The sequence below is a fragment of the Phyllostomus hastatus genome, unplaced genomic scaffold, assembly GCF_019186645.2.
Source record: "Phyllostomus hastatus isolate PE091 unplaced genomic scaffold, TTU_PhHast_1.1 phas_contig_948, whole genome shotgun sequence".
In the NCBI taxonomy this organism is placed as follows: domain Eukaryota; kingdom Metazoa; phylum Chordata; class Mammalia; order Chiroptera; family Phyllostomidae; genus Phyllostomus; species Phyllostomus hastatus.
This window is the reverse complement of record NW_025333993.1, coordinates 1,925,512-1,942,005: the sequence shown is the minus strand read 5'-3', so window position 1 is coordinate 1,942,005 and position 16,494 is coordinate 1,925,512. Positions and strand designations below refer to the sequence as shown.

The following is a 16,494-nucleotide window of genomic DNA, read 5'->3' as shown; positions in this document are numbered from 1 at the left end:
TTTCTCCTGTATTTTCTTTTAATGGTTCTGTAATTTGTGCTATAATTTGGTCCGTGTAACTTCAGGTGATTTTTGTGTACAGTAGGAGCTATAAGGACTTGGGGCCTAATATTGCAGTCTAAGTATGCGGCAAATTGGCCTACCATCACTTCATATTTGTTTGTCTTTTTCACACTAATTGAAAAATACCTCTTTCATTTTAAGCCAGAATCCTACACGCACAACATTCTGGACACGTCAGCTTTATTGACCATTGTCTAATCTGTGCTGGGATTGGACTTCTGACTACTACATTTTTAGAATGTGTATGGATAGCTGTTTTTTAAAATAAATCCCTTCATTGGTGTGCATTTTCTCTTCCATGTAAACTTTGAAATCAGATTGTTAGGTGTACACATTTTATTTTCCGAAAGCGCCTGTACCAGTTCATCCCATCCACAGCTCTTCCGTCCGTGGCAGGGACAGCCCTCCATGGACAGGCCCGGCCTGCGCGTCCCCTGGTGGAGTCCGTGGGCCTCTGGCTGGCAGAAGGGACGCTGTAACTTTTGAGACTCTGTCATAAAAGGTAACTTACCTTCTGCCGGGTCCTCTAAGGACGCTTGCTCTTAGAGCCCAGCCACCATTCTGTGAGGAAGCCAAGCTCCCCCACAGGAAGGCCATCTGGGGGTGCAGTCCCAGTCCCAGGGGGTCCAGGTCCCCACGCTAACACCCACCAGCAGACAGGCGATGCCTTCCTGCTCCAGCCTTCAAACCCCACAGCTGACACCAGGGGGCACTGACGAGCTGTCCGCCGAGCCTCTAGGGTGTGGGCTGGTGAGCAGAGTAAATGTTCTGGACTGTTACACACTGTGTGTTGTTACAAAGCAGCAGGCAACTGGAACAGAGTCTAAAAGAAAGAGGGAAAGACTATAGAGTTTTGGTTGTGACTGCCTCGGATAAGTTACAGATCAGTGAGAGAGGAATTGGTAATCGTGCATCTTCCTGGCTGGGAACATGGCTTGTTTCTGCCTTCTTCCTGTCTTCTTTATGCCCTTTAATCACGTGCCGCAGTGGTTTTCACGGAAGTCTTGTATTTTTATTTTCGGAATAAAATAGTTTTGTGGGCATTATGAATGAGGTGTGTTTTTTTTTTTTCTTAAATTGCATTTTCTCATAGGGAGCCTGTATATCTCGTTGTTGTTTTAGGGTTTTTGTTTGTTTAGTTTTACTATCTATTAAGAGTTTCCCGGAGCAAGCTGATCATCATGAGGATTTTAAATTTAAAAGTAAAACTCTTCGCTGCGTTATTTCAGTTCAGCAAGCCCTCCCTTCCCGTCGTCAGTGGGTTCTGGGGACGGCAGCAGAGTGGCGGCGTGGCGGGAACTCAGGCTGGCGTAGGCTAGGCGGTGCGGACGGGGCTGACACCCCTACAGCGCCCTGTCGGGCGGCGTTGAACAGCACGGCGGTGCTGGGGGATTCGCTGCCACTGCCGCAGTGTCCGTGCTCATCTGTGCCCCTGCGCCTCCTCCCTCCTGGTCACCGTGCCTGACACGCGGCAGGAGAACCGCACAGCAGTGTGCCGCCGCGGTGTCCCCCCGCCTCTGTGTCGTGGTGTCGTGGTGTCGTGGTGTCGTGGTGTCGTGGACGGGCCCCACAGGGCACAGGCCCTGCGCTACGCTCTGACAGGCAGCCGCGTCCCCACCTCTGTCTGCAGGGTTGCCCTTTCTGGGGCTGCCCTTCCTTTGGTCTGTCTGTCTGTCTGTCCCGGTGGTCAGGCGGTGTCCACCCCTCTGCCGGCAGGACACGCCTCGCCCTTGTGCACGGCAGGCCCGTCCGTTGGTGACGCGTTTGTTACCTCAGCGTTCGTGTTTCTGAGAAAGGAGTTGGCCTTTGTTTTTGGAAAATGTTTCACTGGCCATAGAATTCTAGTTTGAAGTTTTTTTTTTTCTTTTAACACTTAAAAGACGATGCTCCATTGTCTTTTGTTTTCCAGGATTACCCATGAGAGAGATCTTTTTTTGTTGTTGTTACTTTGTACATAAGTGTCTTTTTTCTTGTGGTGCTTTAAGATTTTTTTCTTTATCCATGGTCTTAGGCAGTTCGATGGTGGTGCGTGTTGGTGTCGTTTCCATGTTTCTGTGCTTGGGTGTTTTGGGCTTTGGGGATTATAATTTTGGTCAGATTTGGAACATTTTTGCTCATTTTTTCTTCAAAATTATTTTCTGTATCTCCTTTTTCTTCTACTTCCCTTTGGGGACCCCAGTTACTACATGCTAGGCCACTTGAAGTCACCCAGCTCGTTGATGCTGCGCTGATGCTTTATGAGTGTTTTTCTCTCCGTGTTTCATTTGGATGACTTTTGTTTCTGTGTCTTCAAGTTGTCTGATCTGCTCTTAATACTCCCCAGTGTATTTTCCAGTTTAGCACTGTGGTTTTCGTCTTCAGAAATTCCATGGGGGTTTTTCCTTCCTCATTTTAAAAATATCTTTCTTGGCTCTGCTTAACATCTTGCACATACGCAGCGTGGTTACCAAGACTATTTTAATGGCTTTGTCTGCTAATTTTATTATCTGCATCATTACTGAATTTACTTCTACTGACTGGTTTTTCTGCGTGTTATGGACCGTATGTTCTGCTTTCTTGCCTGGCAGTTTTTTATTGGATGCCAGACATTATAAGATTTTATTTTGTTCGTTCCTGGTCTTTTTGTAAGCCTAGAATTTTTCCTGAGCTTTAACTAAGTTAAGTCCGATCCTCTTGGGAATTGCCTGTATGTGTTGGTGGGACCGGAGCAGTGAGCAGTCTAGGACTAACTGTTCTTCTCTTTCTGAGTTCTGCGCCCGATGCCCTGTGAGCGGGGAGGTTTCCGCTCTGGCCTGTGAGCACAGCTCCTGTTCCTGGCCCCACGTGGGTGTCTTGTCCTGTGTGGCGGGCCTCGTCCTGGCTCCGGGTGCTGCCTGTGTGCACGTGCTCCCCAGTTCCCTTTGGAATACCCGAGGGCGCGTCGCAGGCCTCCAGGGTCCCCTAGCGCTGCTCTCTCCCCTGGTCCCCTGGCCTCCTGGGAGCATCTGCCTCCCTCTCCCAGGACTGTTCAGCCCCCTCCCTGTGCGTGGGCGGGCCGCCCCGGGCCTCAGCTGCGCTGCTGTCAGGGTGCGCCTCCCTGTGGCCCCTCTCAGGAACTGTCCTCCGTTGCCTGACGTCCAGGGTCTCGGAACCCCTTATTCGTGTTTTTTTTGGGGTGAGGAGCGGGAGGTTGTTTCAGATGGTTGTGTCAGTTTCTGGTCCCTGTCACTTCATCTTGTCTGGAAGCAATCATCCCGTCCCGTTCACTGATTGGTGTCAGTACACACTCATTAATTTCTAGTTTTTCAAATGTAATTCCTTAATACCATTATTTATTTTAATGCTCAGGCTGTCCTGGATTCCGCCTCTGTGACCTTTGGAAATGCCGTCATTGTCTGAGCGCTCCCTTGCACGGGGCGTCCTGGGTCCTTTCCCAGTGCTTTCCCTGCCTGAGCCCTGGGCCAGCTGTTCTCCAGGGACCCTGGGTTCTAAGGGGAAAATTGTCCTTAGAAACCGAGGTCTGGAGCCAGGTGTGCTGTTTGCCGATGAGCCATCTCAGCGATATAGCTGGAGAAGGCATGCATGTCTGTACATGTGTGTCACCTGCATATCCATCTACACCTGTGTTTCTGCGTGTAGCTCTGTGTGCATGCACAGACACATGCGTGTACACGCGCGGTCCACCTCCAGCCCTGCCCCACCGGGCTGATCACAGTTCCTTCCTTTCCACATCTGTCGCTCCCTTCTCTGAGACCGGGAGTCGGGCTCTTCTCACCCTCCAGAGGTTTGCTCGCTCGAATGCTTGCTCGCACAGGGCGCTCTCCTGCCTCTGCATCCTGCCCCCCACAGCACGGCGCCCCTCTGGTCGGAGCAGACTCCCGGTGCTGGACCATGCGCTCCGCACTCCCCCTGACCCACGGCACCCCCGGGGGGGGCCTCTGTCCTGCTCGGCCTCAGACACCTCGTGTCAGCGCCCGAGCCCTTCATCATCCCACGCGGGGTCCCACGTCTTGTGCTGTGACACCCTCCTTGTTCTGCTCGGCTCTGAGGCCCGGGCAGGGCTGCTCCTCACTTAGGCCTCTTTGTTGCCCCCGCCGTGGACACCTTTCCCTCCCTCCCTGCTAACGGGTTCCTCCGCCATTAGCCGTGTTTTCCCGAGAAACCCTTACTTAACCTCAGGGCTCGCCTGTGCTCCTCTTCTGGAGAGACGCTCAAGTCTTCTTAGCGTCGTTCCCTGTCGTGAGTGGTAGGCTGGACCTACACTCCCGGTTTCCCCAGGGCTTTGGGGGACCCTGTCCCGTCTGCTCCTTATTGAGGTCCCGTCCCGAGTCCCCGCACACTGCCTGTCCTGCCGAGTGTCTCCGAGGGTGTGCAGGTGTCTGCCCCAGGTGCGGCAGCGTCTCCTGGGGTGGAGAGCAAGGGGCGGGGTGGGGCTGGAGGGGGCGCAGGGCACCTGGAACCAGGCCCTGTGGTTCCCTTGGCCCATGAGGCTTTGTGATTTGGGTCCGCTTTTTGGGAGCGTTGGGGCCTGTGGCATTTTGGTTTCCCCTCCGGGTGGGATGATTGATGCCTTTGGGCTCTCAGAGTTCCTGCGGAACACCAGCGTTCTGAAATCTGATTTCAAGTCCTCACACCGCCATTCTATGGAGAATACACAGCATATGAGCATGAGTACAGTAATTCACAGAAGACTGATTTTTGCAAGATGTTTTTTTCCTTAAATTTTAAGTAAAATATTTTTTTCAGATTACATTTGCTTCTAATTTAAACCAAGAGCCATAGTTTTATAATCAGGCTAAAAATTATAAGTACTGCCTTTTGGAACTTTTCACTTATTAATGAAACCAAAAGTGGGACTGGATACGGAATTTGAAATTGAACTTGCTCATGAATCAGTCACATTAGTACAGATCTGCAGGAGTTGTTCTTCAGGAAAGACTGGGAACTTTGTGGCAGTGTGGGCAGGGTAGTGAGGACTCTTCCATTAAAAGAGGGGAAAGCAGCTACGCAGTATGGTTTCTAAAGGTTTTTAAATGCCTAATTTTGAAATGAATTAGGTATCTTGGTTTTTAGATTTTTCCTCTGGATCTTCTAAGTGCATTTATGGAGCTTATAGGCAATTATAAATAGAGATACAAATAGCAAGGACAGTCTCTGTCTCCCTGCTTCTTTCTGTCTGGAAGGGACTGAGGCTGGCCTCGCTGGCTCTGGTGCAGGCCGGGCGCTCTCTTTGGCAGCTGATGTGTAGAGCTCAGGGCTGGAAGCAGCATTGATTTTTAGGACCAGGACAGCTGTCCTGTCTATCCATGAGAGTCAGAATAGCTTTCGAGAAGCCTCAGATAGTCCTCTTTCATTGGGCTGCCTTGCCCCAAGTGTGGCCTGCGAGTGGCACGGGGTTTGAAGGGGTTCTGGGGGTTGGCAGAGAGCTGAGGGGCTGTGGAGGGAACTGCTGGGAGGCTGGCCCCGGCCCGGCCCTGACAGGCAGCCCACAGTGGTGACAGGCAGCCTGTGGTGGAGGACCCGCTTGCCCCCCATCCAGGCAGAGCCCACGGCAGTGCTTGCTTGGGCACAGGGCCTGTGGCCGTGCTGACCTGGGTTTTGAAGTCCCAGCCTGCCTAGCTGACTGTGTCCCTGTGGGCAACTTCCCGGGCTGTCTGACTGTCACTCTCTCCCTCTGCGACATGGGAAGGTCTCCCCGCAGTGTCCCGAGTATTTGGGGGCAACAGATAGGCGGTGCCCAGAGACCTGCAGGGTGGCTCCGTGCTGGGGGTCTCCTGGAGTGTCCCCAGCCCGGGACTATAAAGCACTCTGGCTGCTGTGTTCTCTGTTCCGAGACACATTTGCCATATAAATGAAAGGGATTGATTAACTTGCTTTCACAGTGACTTATTTATTTTTAGGATACTGAAGTGTATAAAGCTACAGTAAAAGACGACCTTACCAAGTGGCAGAATGTTCTGAAAGCCCATAGCTCTGTGGACTGGTTAATAGTGGTAGTTGAAAATGATGCCAAGAAAAAAAACAAAACCAACATCCTTCCCCGAACTTCCATTGTGGACAAAATAAGAAATGATTTTTGTAATAAACAGAGTGACAGGTAAGTGATCTTTAATTTCACCTCATTGGGCTGGTTCCTGGGTGATGCAGATCGCTGGCTCGGGCGCTGGGGCGTGTGCCTTCTGAATGGCTGTGGCGTGCCTGACGCCAGCTGGGGCGGGTGATGGGGCGCCTCTCCTGCCGGAGAGCCTGGCCTGGCAGCCGGAACCTGCACTCAGAACCCCCGCGGAGAGGCCCCACACAGCGGGTCCCCTCTCTGAAGCATGACAGTGATGGGTGTCAGCGTAACAGGGCTCCCAGGAGCCTTGGCGTTCTTGGTGATGCAGGACCCCTTGGAAGCCGCCCCCCTTCAGAATCCGCCAGCGGGGCGCCGTGGCCGTGGTGGAAACTGTCCCGTGGACTGGCCCCCCTTACTCGCCCCCCTCCCGCCCAGGTTCTGGTCTCTCTCCTGGGGGTGGCGCACTTCTTCCTTGTCAGGGATGCAGTTCCCGGCCGTGCCGGCCAGCGTGTTTTCCCACGCTGTGGATTCGGGTCTGTGTCGCGTAGTTTGGTGCCTCAGTTCACCCGGGCCCTGCGGGTGAGTGGGAAGCGTGGTCCCTGCTCTTTCACAGTGTGGGGTAGCGGCGGAGACGGCGTTGCCTCACGCCGAGGTAGCCCCAGCGCAGTCACCGCCATCGCAAGCGTGAGACCAAGGGGTCGGGGCGCAGCAAGAGCCTGGGGGAGTCGCCGGCCTGCTCTGGGGCTGGGAGCGGGGGTGCTGCCCTGGGGACGCAGTGGCGTGGCGGTGGGGCTCAGGAGTCAAGGACGGGAAGGAAGAGTTCCTGAGGACTGGCTGGGAGTACCAGCCAGACTGCCGCGTGGCGGACTCATTCTGTGACTGCGACCCGTGTCAGGGTCACCCCGTGAATTGGCAGTTCTTTAGGGGAAGGAGCCATATGTGGCTTGTTCAAACTTGCTTTATTTATAGCTTGGATAAAATGTTAGGTGGTTGAGCTTACGGTTTATCTTTGAGGGATTTCATGCAGTCTGGACTTGTGGGAGTTCTTCCTTAAGGACGTCTCTTCACAAATTAGTTATCCCAAAGGAGTCAGTTTAAGAGCTTAGCGAGATGCTCCATAACTGAGTGGCCTGTCCCTCTCTGTGACTCAGGGACACTGGTGTTTTTGTTCTCAAAGAAGGGAGAGCAGGGACCCGGGAGCCTGACGGGCGAGGGGGAGGCGTGGCTGCTGCGGAGTAAGGACACTCCAGTGCAGCAGCCGGAATGGGTTCAGCAGAGCAAGAGAAATGTTTGTGTGGGTTTTATTAGGCAAATAAGTGGGTGTCAATAGAGTGTATTAGTCTAAACTTGTGAAACATTTGGATTTGTATGATGACTTTTTTGAAGTGCCTATTGATTACTTTTAATACAATTTTTATCTAATTGCCAAAAGTATGTTTCCGCTGAGCCCACTTAAAACGAACTTGCATTTAATGACTATTCTTTATGCGTAAAATTTAACTTACTGAAATTTTTAACATTTTATCTCCAGTATTTAACCATGTCTTCTAACACTTTCATTTTCATTAATTTGCAAAGCTATCTTCGACAGATCTATATTTTTTCATGTAAAAACTGGATCAGATTTTCATAAATTTGATTTAGTAACATCTTTATTGACAATTATTTTATTAGACAATATAATTTCTGCCTTTGGAAATATTGGAACACCCGGTCCTGAGGAGCTTACAATTTTTTAAATTTCTGATTACAGATGTTTACAGGGTTGTTGTAGAATTGTTAGAAAGGGCAGAGCTCAGAAAGAAAACAGATATTAACTCTTAATATTCAGCACGTATCTTTCAGATGCTTCTCTCTCTTTATCTGTGTGCACATGTGTGCATGTGACATGCTACAGGTGTGTGGTTTGCACTTGCCTTTCTCACCGAATTCCAGTGTACGTTGTGATAGTTTTTCCTTTGACAGTAAGCGTATTTCCATACCATTATGGTTATGGATGTTCTGTAGTAGTAACGTACTTTAAGTTATCTGTACCACCCTCTGCTGGGCTTATAAGTTATTGCTTATTTATTATAAACAACAATATTATAAATAATATTCTAGCTCCAGTGTTGTGGACATCCTTATTAGTTCCTTAGAATAAACCCCGGAAAGGAAACTTGCTTGCAAAGGGTTTTGTGCTTTGTCAGGCATTTGGCATTTGGTAAGTGTCACTTGTGGACTGTCTGTGCGCCTGGCTGTCCGGGGCCCCGGCCTGGAGCTCCTCGTCGCCCCGCGCCTCTGAGCAGCTGCCTGGGACAGCCCGGGGCTCGGAGCATGTGGCTCTTCCCCAGCTGGCGCCCACCTCCCCTGACTTGAACTCTCTTGGGTTCTCCCTTTCTGAGTTAAGTGTCTAGGCTTAATGTGAATTTCTTGAGCGTAGTGCTTTTTTATTACAAAAAGGTCTAGTAACATCGAAAGTTGGAAGGCTTTGTCGTGGGTGGAGAAAATAATGAGTGCATTGCCCGGGAGGCACCAGGACACTGAGACCAGTACTGTTTCGGGGGTTGGCATCCGCCTGCTCCTGTAGGTGCAGGGTCTCTCTGTGTCTCACGCTGTGTCTGCTCGGGAATGATGCTGATGGGGGAATAATGCTGATGGTTACCGTCCTTGGGAGGCCCTGAGGGCGAACTGCTGGACTGGCAAACTCTGGCCGCTCCTGTGGTGAACAAGCACACTAGTCCTCTGTGGGGAGGGCTTCGGGGTGAGCTGGCTGGACCCCTCTGTCTCTCGGGGAAGAAACCGAGTCCGGGGCGGAGCGGCTGGAAGTAAAGCCCGCTGCCGGCCTCTGGGTTTCCTTTTTGGTGCTGCCCGTTCACTAGGGACTTCGTCCTGGCTCTCAGTGGGGGGCTGAGCGCTCCACGGAGTTAGCCCTCCCTCCGAAAGGTGCGGAGGGCGCAGAGCAGTGAAACTCAGAGTCGGCTCGTTTCGGTACTTGTTGGTGACTCAGGTAAAATATTTACCGAGGAGGGATGACGAAACTCATTAACATCAGTATTTTAAAATTATTTCTGAGTTCAGACTTATTCATCTCTTTTCTAATTAGTATCAAGGAAGGATAAAGAAAGTGACCTTTCCTAACCTTTTGGATGGAGATGTAGCCATTTCCAGATCCACTGGACACTCTTGTAAGGTTGTGCCTTTGACACTTGTGCATGGACATAAAGTCCTCTCACAGTGAGGCTGTATTACACCTATGTGTTAAGCCACTGTTCCTCTAAGCTTGTATTTATTATTCGTTTATTCTCCTTGCTCTTGAGGAGCTCACGGTCTGGGAGGAGACGGACCTACAAAGGGACACTCAGTGCGGGAGGGGCTGAGAGGGCAGAGTGGGCACAGCAGTGGGTGGGGGGGGACTTCAGTGAGGCTGTGTCAGCTGAGCTGGGGTTTGAAGGGGGAACAGGAGGAGCACCCTTGACAAAAAGAGGGGCGAGCATGGGAAGGTCAGTGGCCCCAACTGGAAACGGTAAGAAGTACAGCAGACACCTCAGCTGATCCAGTCGTGATGGTCCTCACATGCCGTGTTAAGTAAATTTTAGCTTGTCGGTTACAAGGAACCAAAAGAGGTTTTTGAAGGAAGCGGGGGAAGTGAGGTTTGGGAACGGAGTGTGACGCGACCACTTTGTTTTACAGAGAAGCTGGAGGCAGGGTCTGGGACCTGGGGTTCATCCTAAACCCTTGTCCTCCTCTCCGGTCCGCTCTGCAGCGATCCTCCTCGGGCAGCACCTGCTGCTCGTGTGGCATCGAACCTTTTCCTAAGCTGGGTTCTCACCGCCTGCCTAACGTCTTTCCCCCGCTGAAGAAGGGAGAAAGGATGGGGGGGGAGGGGAGGAAGGAGGGCGAGGCCGGAAATCACCGGGAGGAAAAGCGGGGCCCGACGCTGGAGAGTATTTCCCAGATAGTCTGTTTGTGTCTCCGCAGGTGTGTTGTGCTCACCGACCCCCTGAAGGACTCTTCTCGAACTCAGGAATCCTGGAATACCTTCCTGACCAAACTCAGGACATTGCTTCTTATGTCTTTTACCAAAAACCTAGGCAAGTTTGAGGATGACATGAGAACCTTGAGGGAGAAGAGGACTGAGCCAGGCTGGAGCTTTTGTGAATATTTCATGGTTCAGGTACTTGAGCGATGGTAGAACTGGTCAGCCCCTCCCTCCCTCCCTTCCTCCCTCCCTCCTTCTTTCTAAATAAGGCCGCTCTCTTGTGGTAAGTCTTATTGGCGTAATTTTTCAAACCAATGTCTTGTCGTAAGTCTTATTGGCATAGTTTTTCCAACCAAGAGACTGTATGGTAGCTAACAGATGTTTCTGTCTCTTGGCTTATCAAGCAGGAGACCAGAGGTTACCATTCCTGAGTGACTGTATCGTCTGCTCTTTGGAGCTCCAGCACTTGGCATTAGCCTTTTATGAAAGGGCCTTGCTCTCAGACTGACACCGGCGTGTGCGGGCCTTCCGGGGTGCGTGCCGTGCGCGTGCCTGGGGAGGCTGTGGCACAGGAGCCCCAGCGGTGGCGAGGGTCACGGTGGGGAAGATGCCCACCACCTGCCCGCCACTGTGACTGACTGTGCTGTGATGTCCTGGGCACAGTTCTCTCTAGTTGTGTGTTGTAATCAGTCTGGGGTCCTAGTAAAAGATAGCCTTAGGCTACTTTCTTTACAACAGTTTTAAAAAAGTTTAGATTTTAAAAACTGTAGTTTGTAACAGTTCTTTTTCTGTTTAAGCAGAAAAGTCTCAGTGAACAAAGGGATGGTAATGGTATAGTTTGGGGGGAGGGGGCCTTCCTGACACTGCAAAGGGGGACAGACTGTTGCTCTTAGGGTTCCTTGTTTGTATTCACAAAACTTATTTTCTTTTTAAAGATTTTATTTATTTATTTTTGGAGAGGGAAGGGAGAGAGAGAGACACATCAATGTGCGGTTGCTGGGGGTCATGGCCTGCAACCCAGGCATGTGCCCTGACTGGGAATTGAACCAGTGACACTTTGGTTCGCAGCCCACACTCAATCCACTGAGCTACGCCAGCCGAGGCTTCACAAAGCTTGTTTTTTACATTTAAATACCACTTGTGTATTAATTGCTGAAGAAATAATACACTTTGAGCAAATAAGTGACAATTCTGATTAGAAATTTCGATGTTTGTCTCTTCCTCCGATGCTTTTGTCGCAGTGGCATTTGGACGGCGGGGTGCGTGGAAGGGACTTCGAGTCTCATAATCTCCTGTGTGGCTGGCCTGCTGCAGGCCTTGCCGTTTGCCCTGTCTCTTCGCCCTTTGAGTGGACTGAGCTTAGTTTCGAAGAGTTACAGACAAGGAAGGGGGATTCTAAATGAACCCAGTGGTGTTGGGTCGGAATCTGAGGTGTCAGTGTGAACCCACAGTGGGTGGGTGGGTGGGTGAGTTGATTTGGAAATAGAGGGTGTGTGTGTGTGTGTGTGTGTGTGTGTGTGTGTGTTAGTACACACATGTGCACACTCTGTCATCTGACAGGGCCAAGGAAGAATGACACCTCAGTAGCAGTGAGCACACCTAGTGCCAGAGCTTGGTTTCTTTTTTTTTTTTTTCAAACACTAATTTTTTTTAAATAGAGATCTGTAATTTTCTTTTTGATTTTATTTATTGATTTTTAGAGAGGGAAGGGAGGGAGAAGGAAAGAGAGAGAGAAACATCAATGTGCGGTTGCTAGGGGCTGTGCCCTGCAACCCAAGCATGTGCCCTTACTGGGAATCGAACCTGCGACACTTTGGTTCGCAGCCCGCGCTCAATCCACTGAGCTATGCCAGCCAGGGCTCAGAGCTTGGTTTCTAAACTCCATGTTCCACTAAGAGGTGTGGAGCTCCTCGCAGAAGCGGTTGATTCCAGGCTTGAGGCAGGGGAAGTACAAGAGGGGCCTGGGATGTCTGTGGACCCAGCAAGTAAGGAGGTGCACAGGAAGGCAGAGGTCCTTCAGAAGAACATAAGCACCACCAACAGGAGCCTCCCCATGGCCAAATAAGTGATGACGGAGTTGGCCCATGAATGAAGTTAATACCCATTAAGCCTGAATGGGTGTAAACATAGAGCTGCTTAAATGAGTAGGTGGAGGATAGCGCCCAGCTCTTCCACGTGGGAGAACCCAGTTAAGAACTCGTATCTGGGCCGGTAAGGGGAGTGCCTAGGACGAGAGGTGACTGTGGCGTCCTGTGCTGCTGCTGAGTCATGGAGGGTCAGGGCTCACCGTGGCCCTCCCCTGTTTCGTCCCAGTCCCCTCTCTGCCTGCATAAACGTTGGCATGCCATGAAACTGGTGTCTACTCAGCGTAGCACAGACGTCGTTTATAATGCTGCCTGCTTCTCTCCACCACAGTCTTTAACAGCTGTGTAATGTCTCACAGTATTGATTTATGTTTTTGCTTTTTTAAAACTTTGTTTGGGTGAACAGGAGGAGCTTGCCTTTGTGTTTGAGATGCTGCAGCAGTTCGAAGACGCCCTGGTGCAGTACGATGAGCTGGACGCCCTGTTCTCCCAGTACGTGGTCAACTTCGGTGCTGGCGGTGAGTACTGACGCTTCGCATGCACATCTCTGCCTGCTTCCCCGCTCTGCGGTGGTCTGGGAGCTGACAGTTATTCACAGAACGATCACACCATCCCGTGTTGCTGCTTAAAAAATAAATGATATGCTTCCAGTGGGAATGAAATGAGAATTAAGATTTAGTCACTTTCAGTTTTAGAAGAATCCTAAGTATTAAAAAGCATTTAAGAAGCTGTTTCTCCAGGGTGAAGTGTCATGTTTACAACTTACAGCTGACTAGGGAAGCTCCTGATTCCGTGCCTCCTCGCCAGTGTGGGTGGGGGTCTCACTTCTGTTGGAGGTTGTCTTCGTGATCTTGGAGAGCCCCTTGCAGTGAGTTTTATGGGACACCCCTGTGATGGGTGTTCACCTTTTAAACTTTCAGATAATGTCTTAAATTCTCTTAAAAGTACACAGTGCAGTGAAACCGTAGGCAAGGTTTATAACCGTCCCCACTGTAGTGGATAATTGGTTTGGACAGAAGTGGCATCACACACATACATCTGTTTGTCTGTGGCTGGTGGTTCTCAGCAGCAGCCCACCGCAGGCGTCTCTCCAGGTCAGCAGTCGGAGCTCTGCATCATTTTTGCTCTCAGCCGCGCGGCGCTCCCCAGGGTGCGCTCATCAGTTTGTTCAGCCGCCCCCGGCGCTGGGCGCTTGGGTTGTTTCCACGGCTGCCACCACAGGCAGGGCTGCAAGAGACGGCTTTGTCGGGGTTTTTGTTCGCTTGTTTTTTTGAGAGAGCCCTTGTCACGGTGTTCAGAGAACAGAGTGATTTTAGGGAGCCATCGTGTCTGCCAGAAGGCCCTCGGGAAGGGAGTCCCGGGAGAGTCCGCTCGGGCCACGGTGCCGCCCCTGCTCCGGACGTGCTGATGAGACGCCACCGTGGTCCCCGCTCCAAGCCAGTTGTTGCCAAGTTCAGGTGTGGATCTCTCTTTGCCAGACACAGATTTAAACACACGACCAAAGCAAAGTATTCACTAATGAAATTAAAAAAAATTTAGGAGGTAGTAATATATATATATTACTCGGGTCCCGAACAGCTGGGACCATTTGAAATCCAAAAGTAAGCCTGGTCCAAGTTTTGCAGCTGACCGATAAGATTGTTCATTTTTGCTCCTTCGTATCGTAGACGCCGGCTGGGCACCCACCACGCACCAGGCACTGTCCTCAGGGCGGTGGGGCCGGCCCGAAGTCAGGCACAGAAAGATGCATGTTTACTTAGAGTCGGGTAGTCAGGAGTGTGGGCTGCAGAAAAGAACACAGGGAGCGGGGAGGGTGGCAGCAAGTGCGTTCAGTTTTAGACAGGACAGTCAGGCAAGGCTCTCCGAGCAGGTGGCATTAGCACAGAAGCCTGAAGGGGAGGTGGGCGTGAGCCAGGAGAATCCTGGGAATGGCGGGACCAGCAGAGGGACCTGCTGGTGTCAGGACTCCGAGGGCCTGGCAGGGCACTGCGCGTCGCGTGCGCTCCGGCGGCTCTGAGGGCAGGTCGGAGTCGGTAAGCGATGCTGTGGGCTGTGGCTGGCACTTCAGATATGCAGGGATGTCAGGTGCCACCACCCAGTCACCCACCGACATGGATGTACCAGGAAATCGTCACACCACCTCTGTTTTGGAGTGAGCAAAACAGATTAAGATTTTTTTCCATGAAGATTGAATGACTTGTTATTGTAGATTCTTATGTTCATTTTAAGATCCTATTTGAGTCTTGGGGTAATAAGTTTAAATTGAGGGCATGGTTGGAAATTCATGACAAGCAAGAATTTCCCCCTCTGCTTCCTGCTGTCCAGCCCTCCTCTGCCCGCGGTCCTTTTCTCTGGGGCAGGACTCAGGTAGTCGGCATGGCGGAGTTAGAGACAGCTGGGTGGGGTCAGAAGTGGAGACAGAAAGACCCACGCGAGCAGGCTGCCCTCCAGCCGCAGAAGACCCCCAACCCAGGCCTCACGCCTTCCCTGGGAGCTGAGGACCCCAGAGCCCCGGGCTCCCTGGCCCCCAGCCCGCCAGCCTCCGACCGCTTCCCCGCCAGTCCTCCACCTTGTGGCGTGGTGCGGCGGTGCCTGGGCCGAGGTCACATTACCTTGTGCTCATTGTCCCGGGACAGATCTGGGGTGAGGTGCTTGTGGTGATGACCCCATCTCCGCCTCCCAAGACTGGTTCCACGCCAGCCGGAAGGGGGTGGGCTGGCGCCTAGGGCGTATGTGGGTGGTGAGCTGCCCGTCGGTGCCTGAGCCCCACAGCTCCTCGAGAGGCCCAGGGAGGTGGAGGGATGTGTAGTCAGCCTCTCATGCTGTGTGTTTGTTTAGATGGTGCCAACTGGCTGACTTTTTTCTGCCAGCCGGTGAAGAGCTGGAATGGATTGATCCTCCGAAAGCCCATAGATATGGAGAAGCGTGAATTGATACAGAGGCAAGAAGCTACCCTGTTAGATCTGCGCAGTTACCTGTTTGCTCGCCAGTGCACCCTGCTCCTCTTCCTGCAGAGGCCGTGGGAGGTGGCTCAGCGCGCCCTGGAGCTGCTGCACAGCTGTGTGCAGGAGCTGAAGCTCCTGGAAGTGAGTCGTGCGTTTTCCCCGTTCCCCCTTCCTTGACCGTTCCAACACAGACCCCAGGCACTGAACTGTTTGTGCTTCGGAAAGAGCTCTCTCTTCTTCTGAACGTCCCTGATTTTTTATGTGTAGTTTATATAGTTACTCTTTACATTAATTAATTACTTGCTGGAGCATATAGTAATTTCTGCCCTCAACGTGGTGGAGCTCCTGTTTGGCCGGAGCAAGCCTCTCAGACCCGCTTCTTCAGGGGCCTTTGGCTCGTGCTGTGGGGCGGGTCTCCGCTGGCAGAGGTTGCCCCCCCCCCATGGCCACGGGACGTGCAGAGTCGGGTTTTGCAGGCAGATACGTGTTTTATTTCAGAACTGTTCATGTTGCACACGAACGTGCAGACGACAATGCAACGCTCAGCCAGCTGTGCCGTGTTAATGAGCAGCACAAAGACGAAGGGAAGGTGTGCTCTGAGCACGTGTGTGCATGCGTGTGTGGGAGAAACCGCCTGGGGAGGCAGAACACTGTTGATCTGCGGCGGAATGCCGCCTTTAAAAATGAATTTACGGGGCCCTGAACTCTCTCCTGCCTGTGGACTTAGAACATCGCAGTGAGGAAACCTAGTTGGGGGGTCCTGCCATTTAACTCAGAGACCTCCTCACCCAGGAAGACGCACACGTGCGTGTACAGTCGTGCTCTGCCACTTCAGAGGGTTTCCGGACGCCCTCCCCGCCCGCCTGCCCTCCCCGCCCGCCTGCCGGCCCCAGCGAAGAGCTGGGTGAGCGGGCCTGCGGTGGCCAGACGACTGACCCGGAGCGTCCCTGCCCGGGCTCAGGTGGTCCGAGCCAGCCTGGCGGCCTTCCGCCGCGGTCCGCCCGGCACTCCCGCGGGCCCGGTTAGGGCGGGCCCAGGTGGGTGGTGTGCCCGTGGGAGCCGGGCTGTGGGGGGTGGGCTTTCCTGACCAGAGACTTGCATTTTGTGCGCCCCAGCTCACCACTTAGTTTGAAGTCATCCCAGGGGATTTAAACTTGCTTTTATCCAAATGAAGGGAAATGATTTTAGTTAATTTCTAAAGAGAAATGCCTAGCCCAGTTGCCATAAACTCAAGAATCGAAGAATTTTGTCAAAATGTTTTTGCCTTGGACATGTAATCAAGCAACGTTTTCCACCGTGAAATTGTTCCTCCGCTTCCTCCAACTGAGCCGATGGAGATCGCCTGCTCCGCCTGCTCCGACCTTGCTGGTCAGACCTGGGGGTGCCGTGAGGTCCCCGCCCATTAAC

The 16,494-nt window shown here is 52.1% G+C and overlaps 1 protein-coding gene across 1 annotated transcript in view; it reads left to right on the top strand.

The window, feature by feature from the left end:
* Positions 1 to 16,494, top strand: part of TRAPPC10 (trafficking protein particle complex subunit 10) — an 87,560-nt gene that overhangs the window by 29,222 nt on the left and 41,844 nt on the right. The window contains exons 4-7 of the mRNA XM_045852456.1: positions 5,943 to 6,139; positions 10,058 to 10,253; positions 12,549 to 12,660; positions 14,981 to 15,228. Coding sequence (XP_045708412.1) covers positions 5,943 to 6,139; positions 10,058 to 10,253; positions 12,549 to 12,660; positions 14,981 to 15,228 — 753 coding nt within the window. The remainder of the gene's footprint in view (positions 1 to 5,942; positions 6,140 to 10,057; positions 10,254 to 12,548; positions 12,661 to 14,980; positions 15,229 to 16,494) is intronic.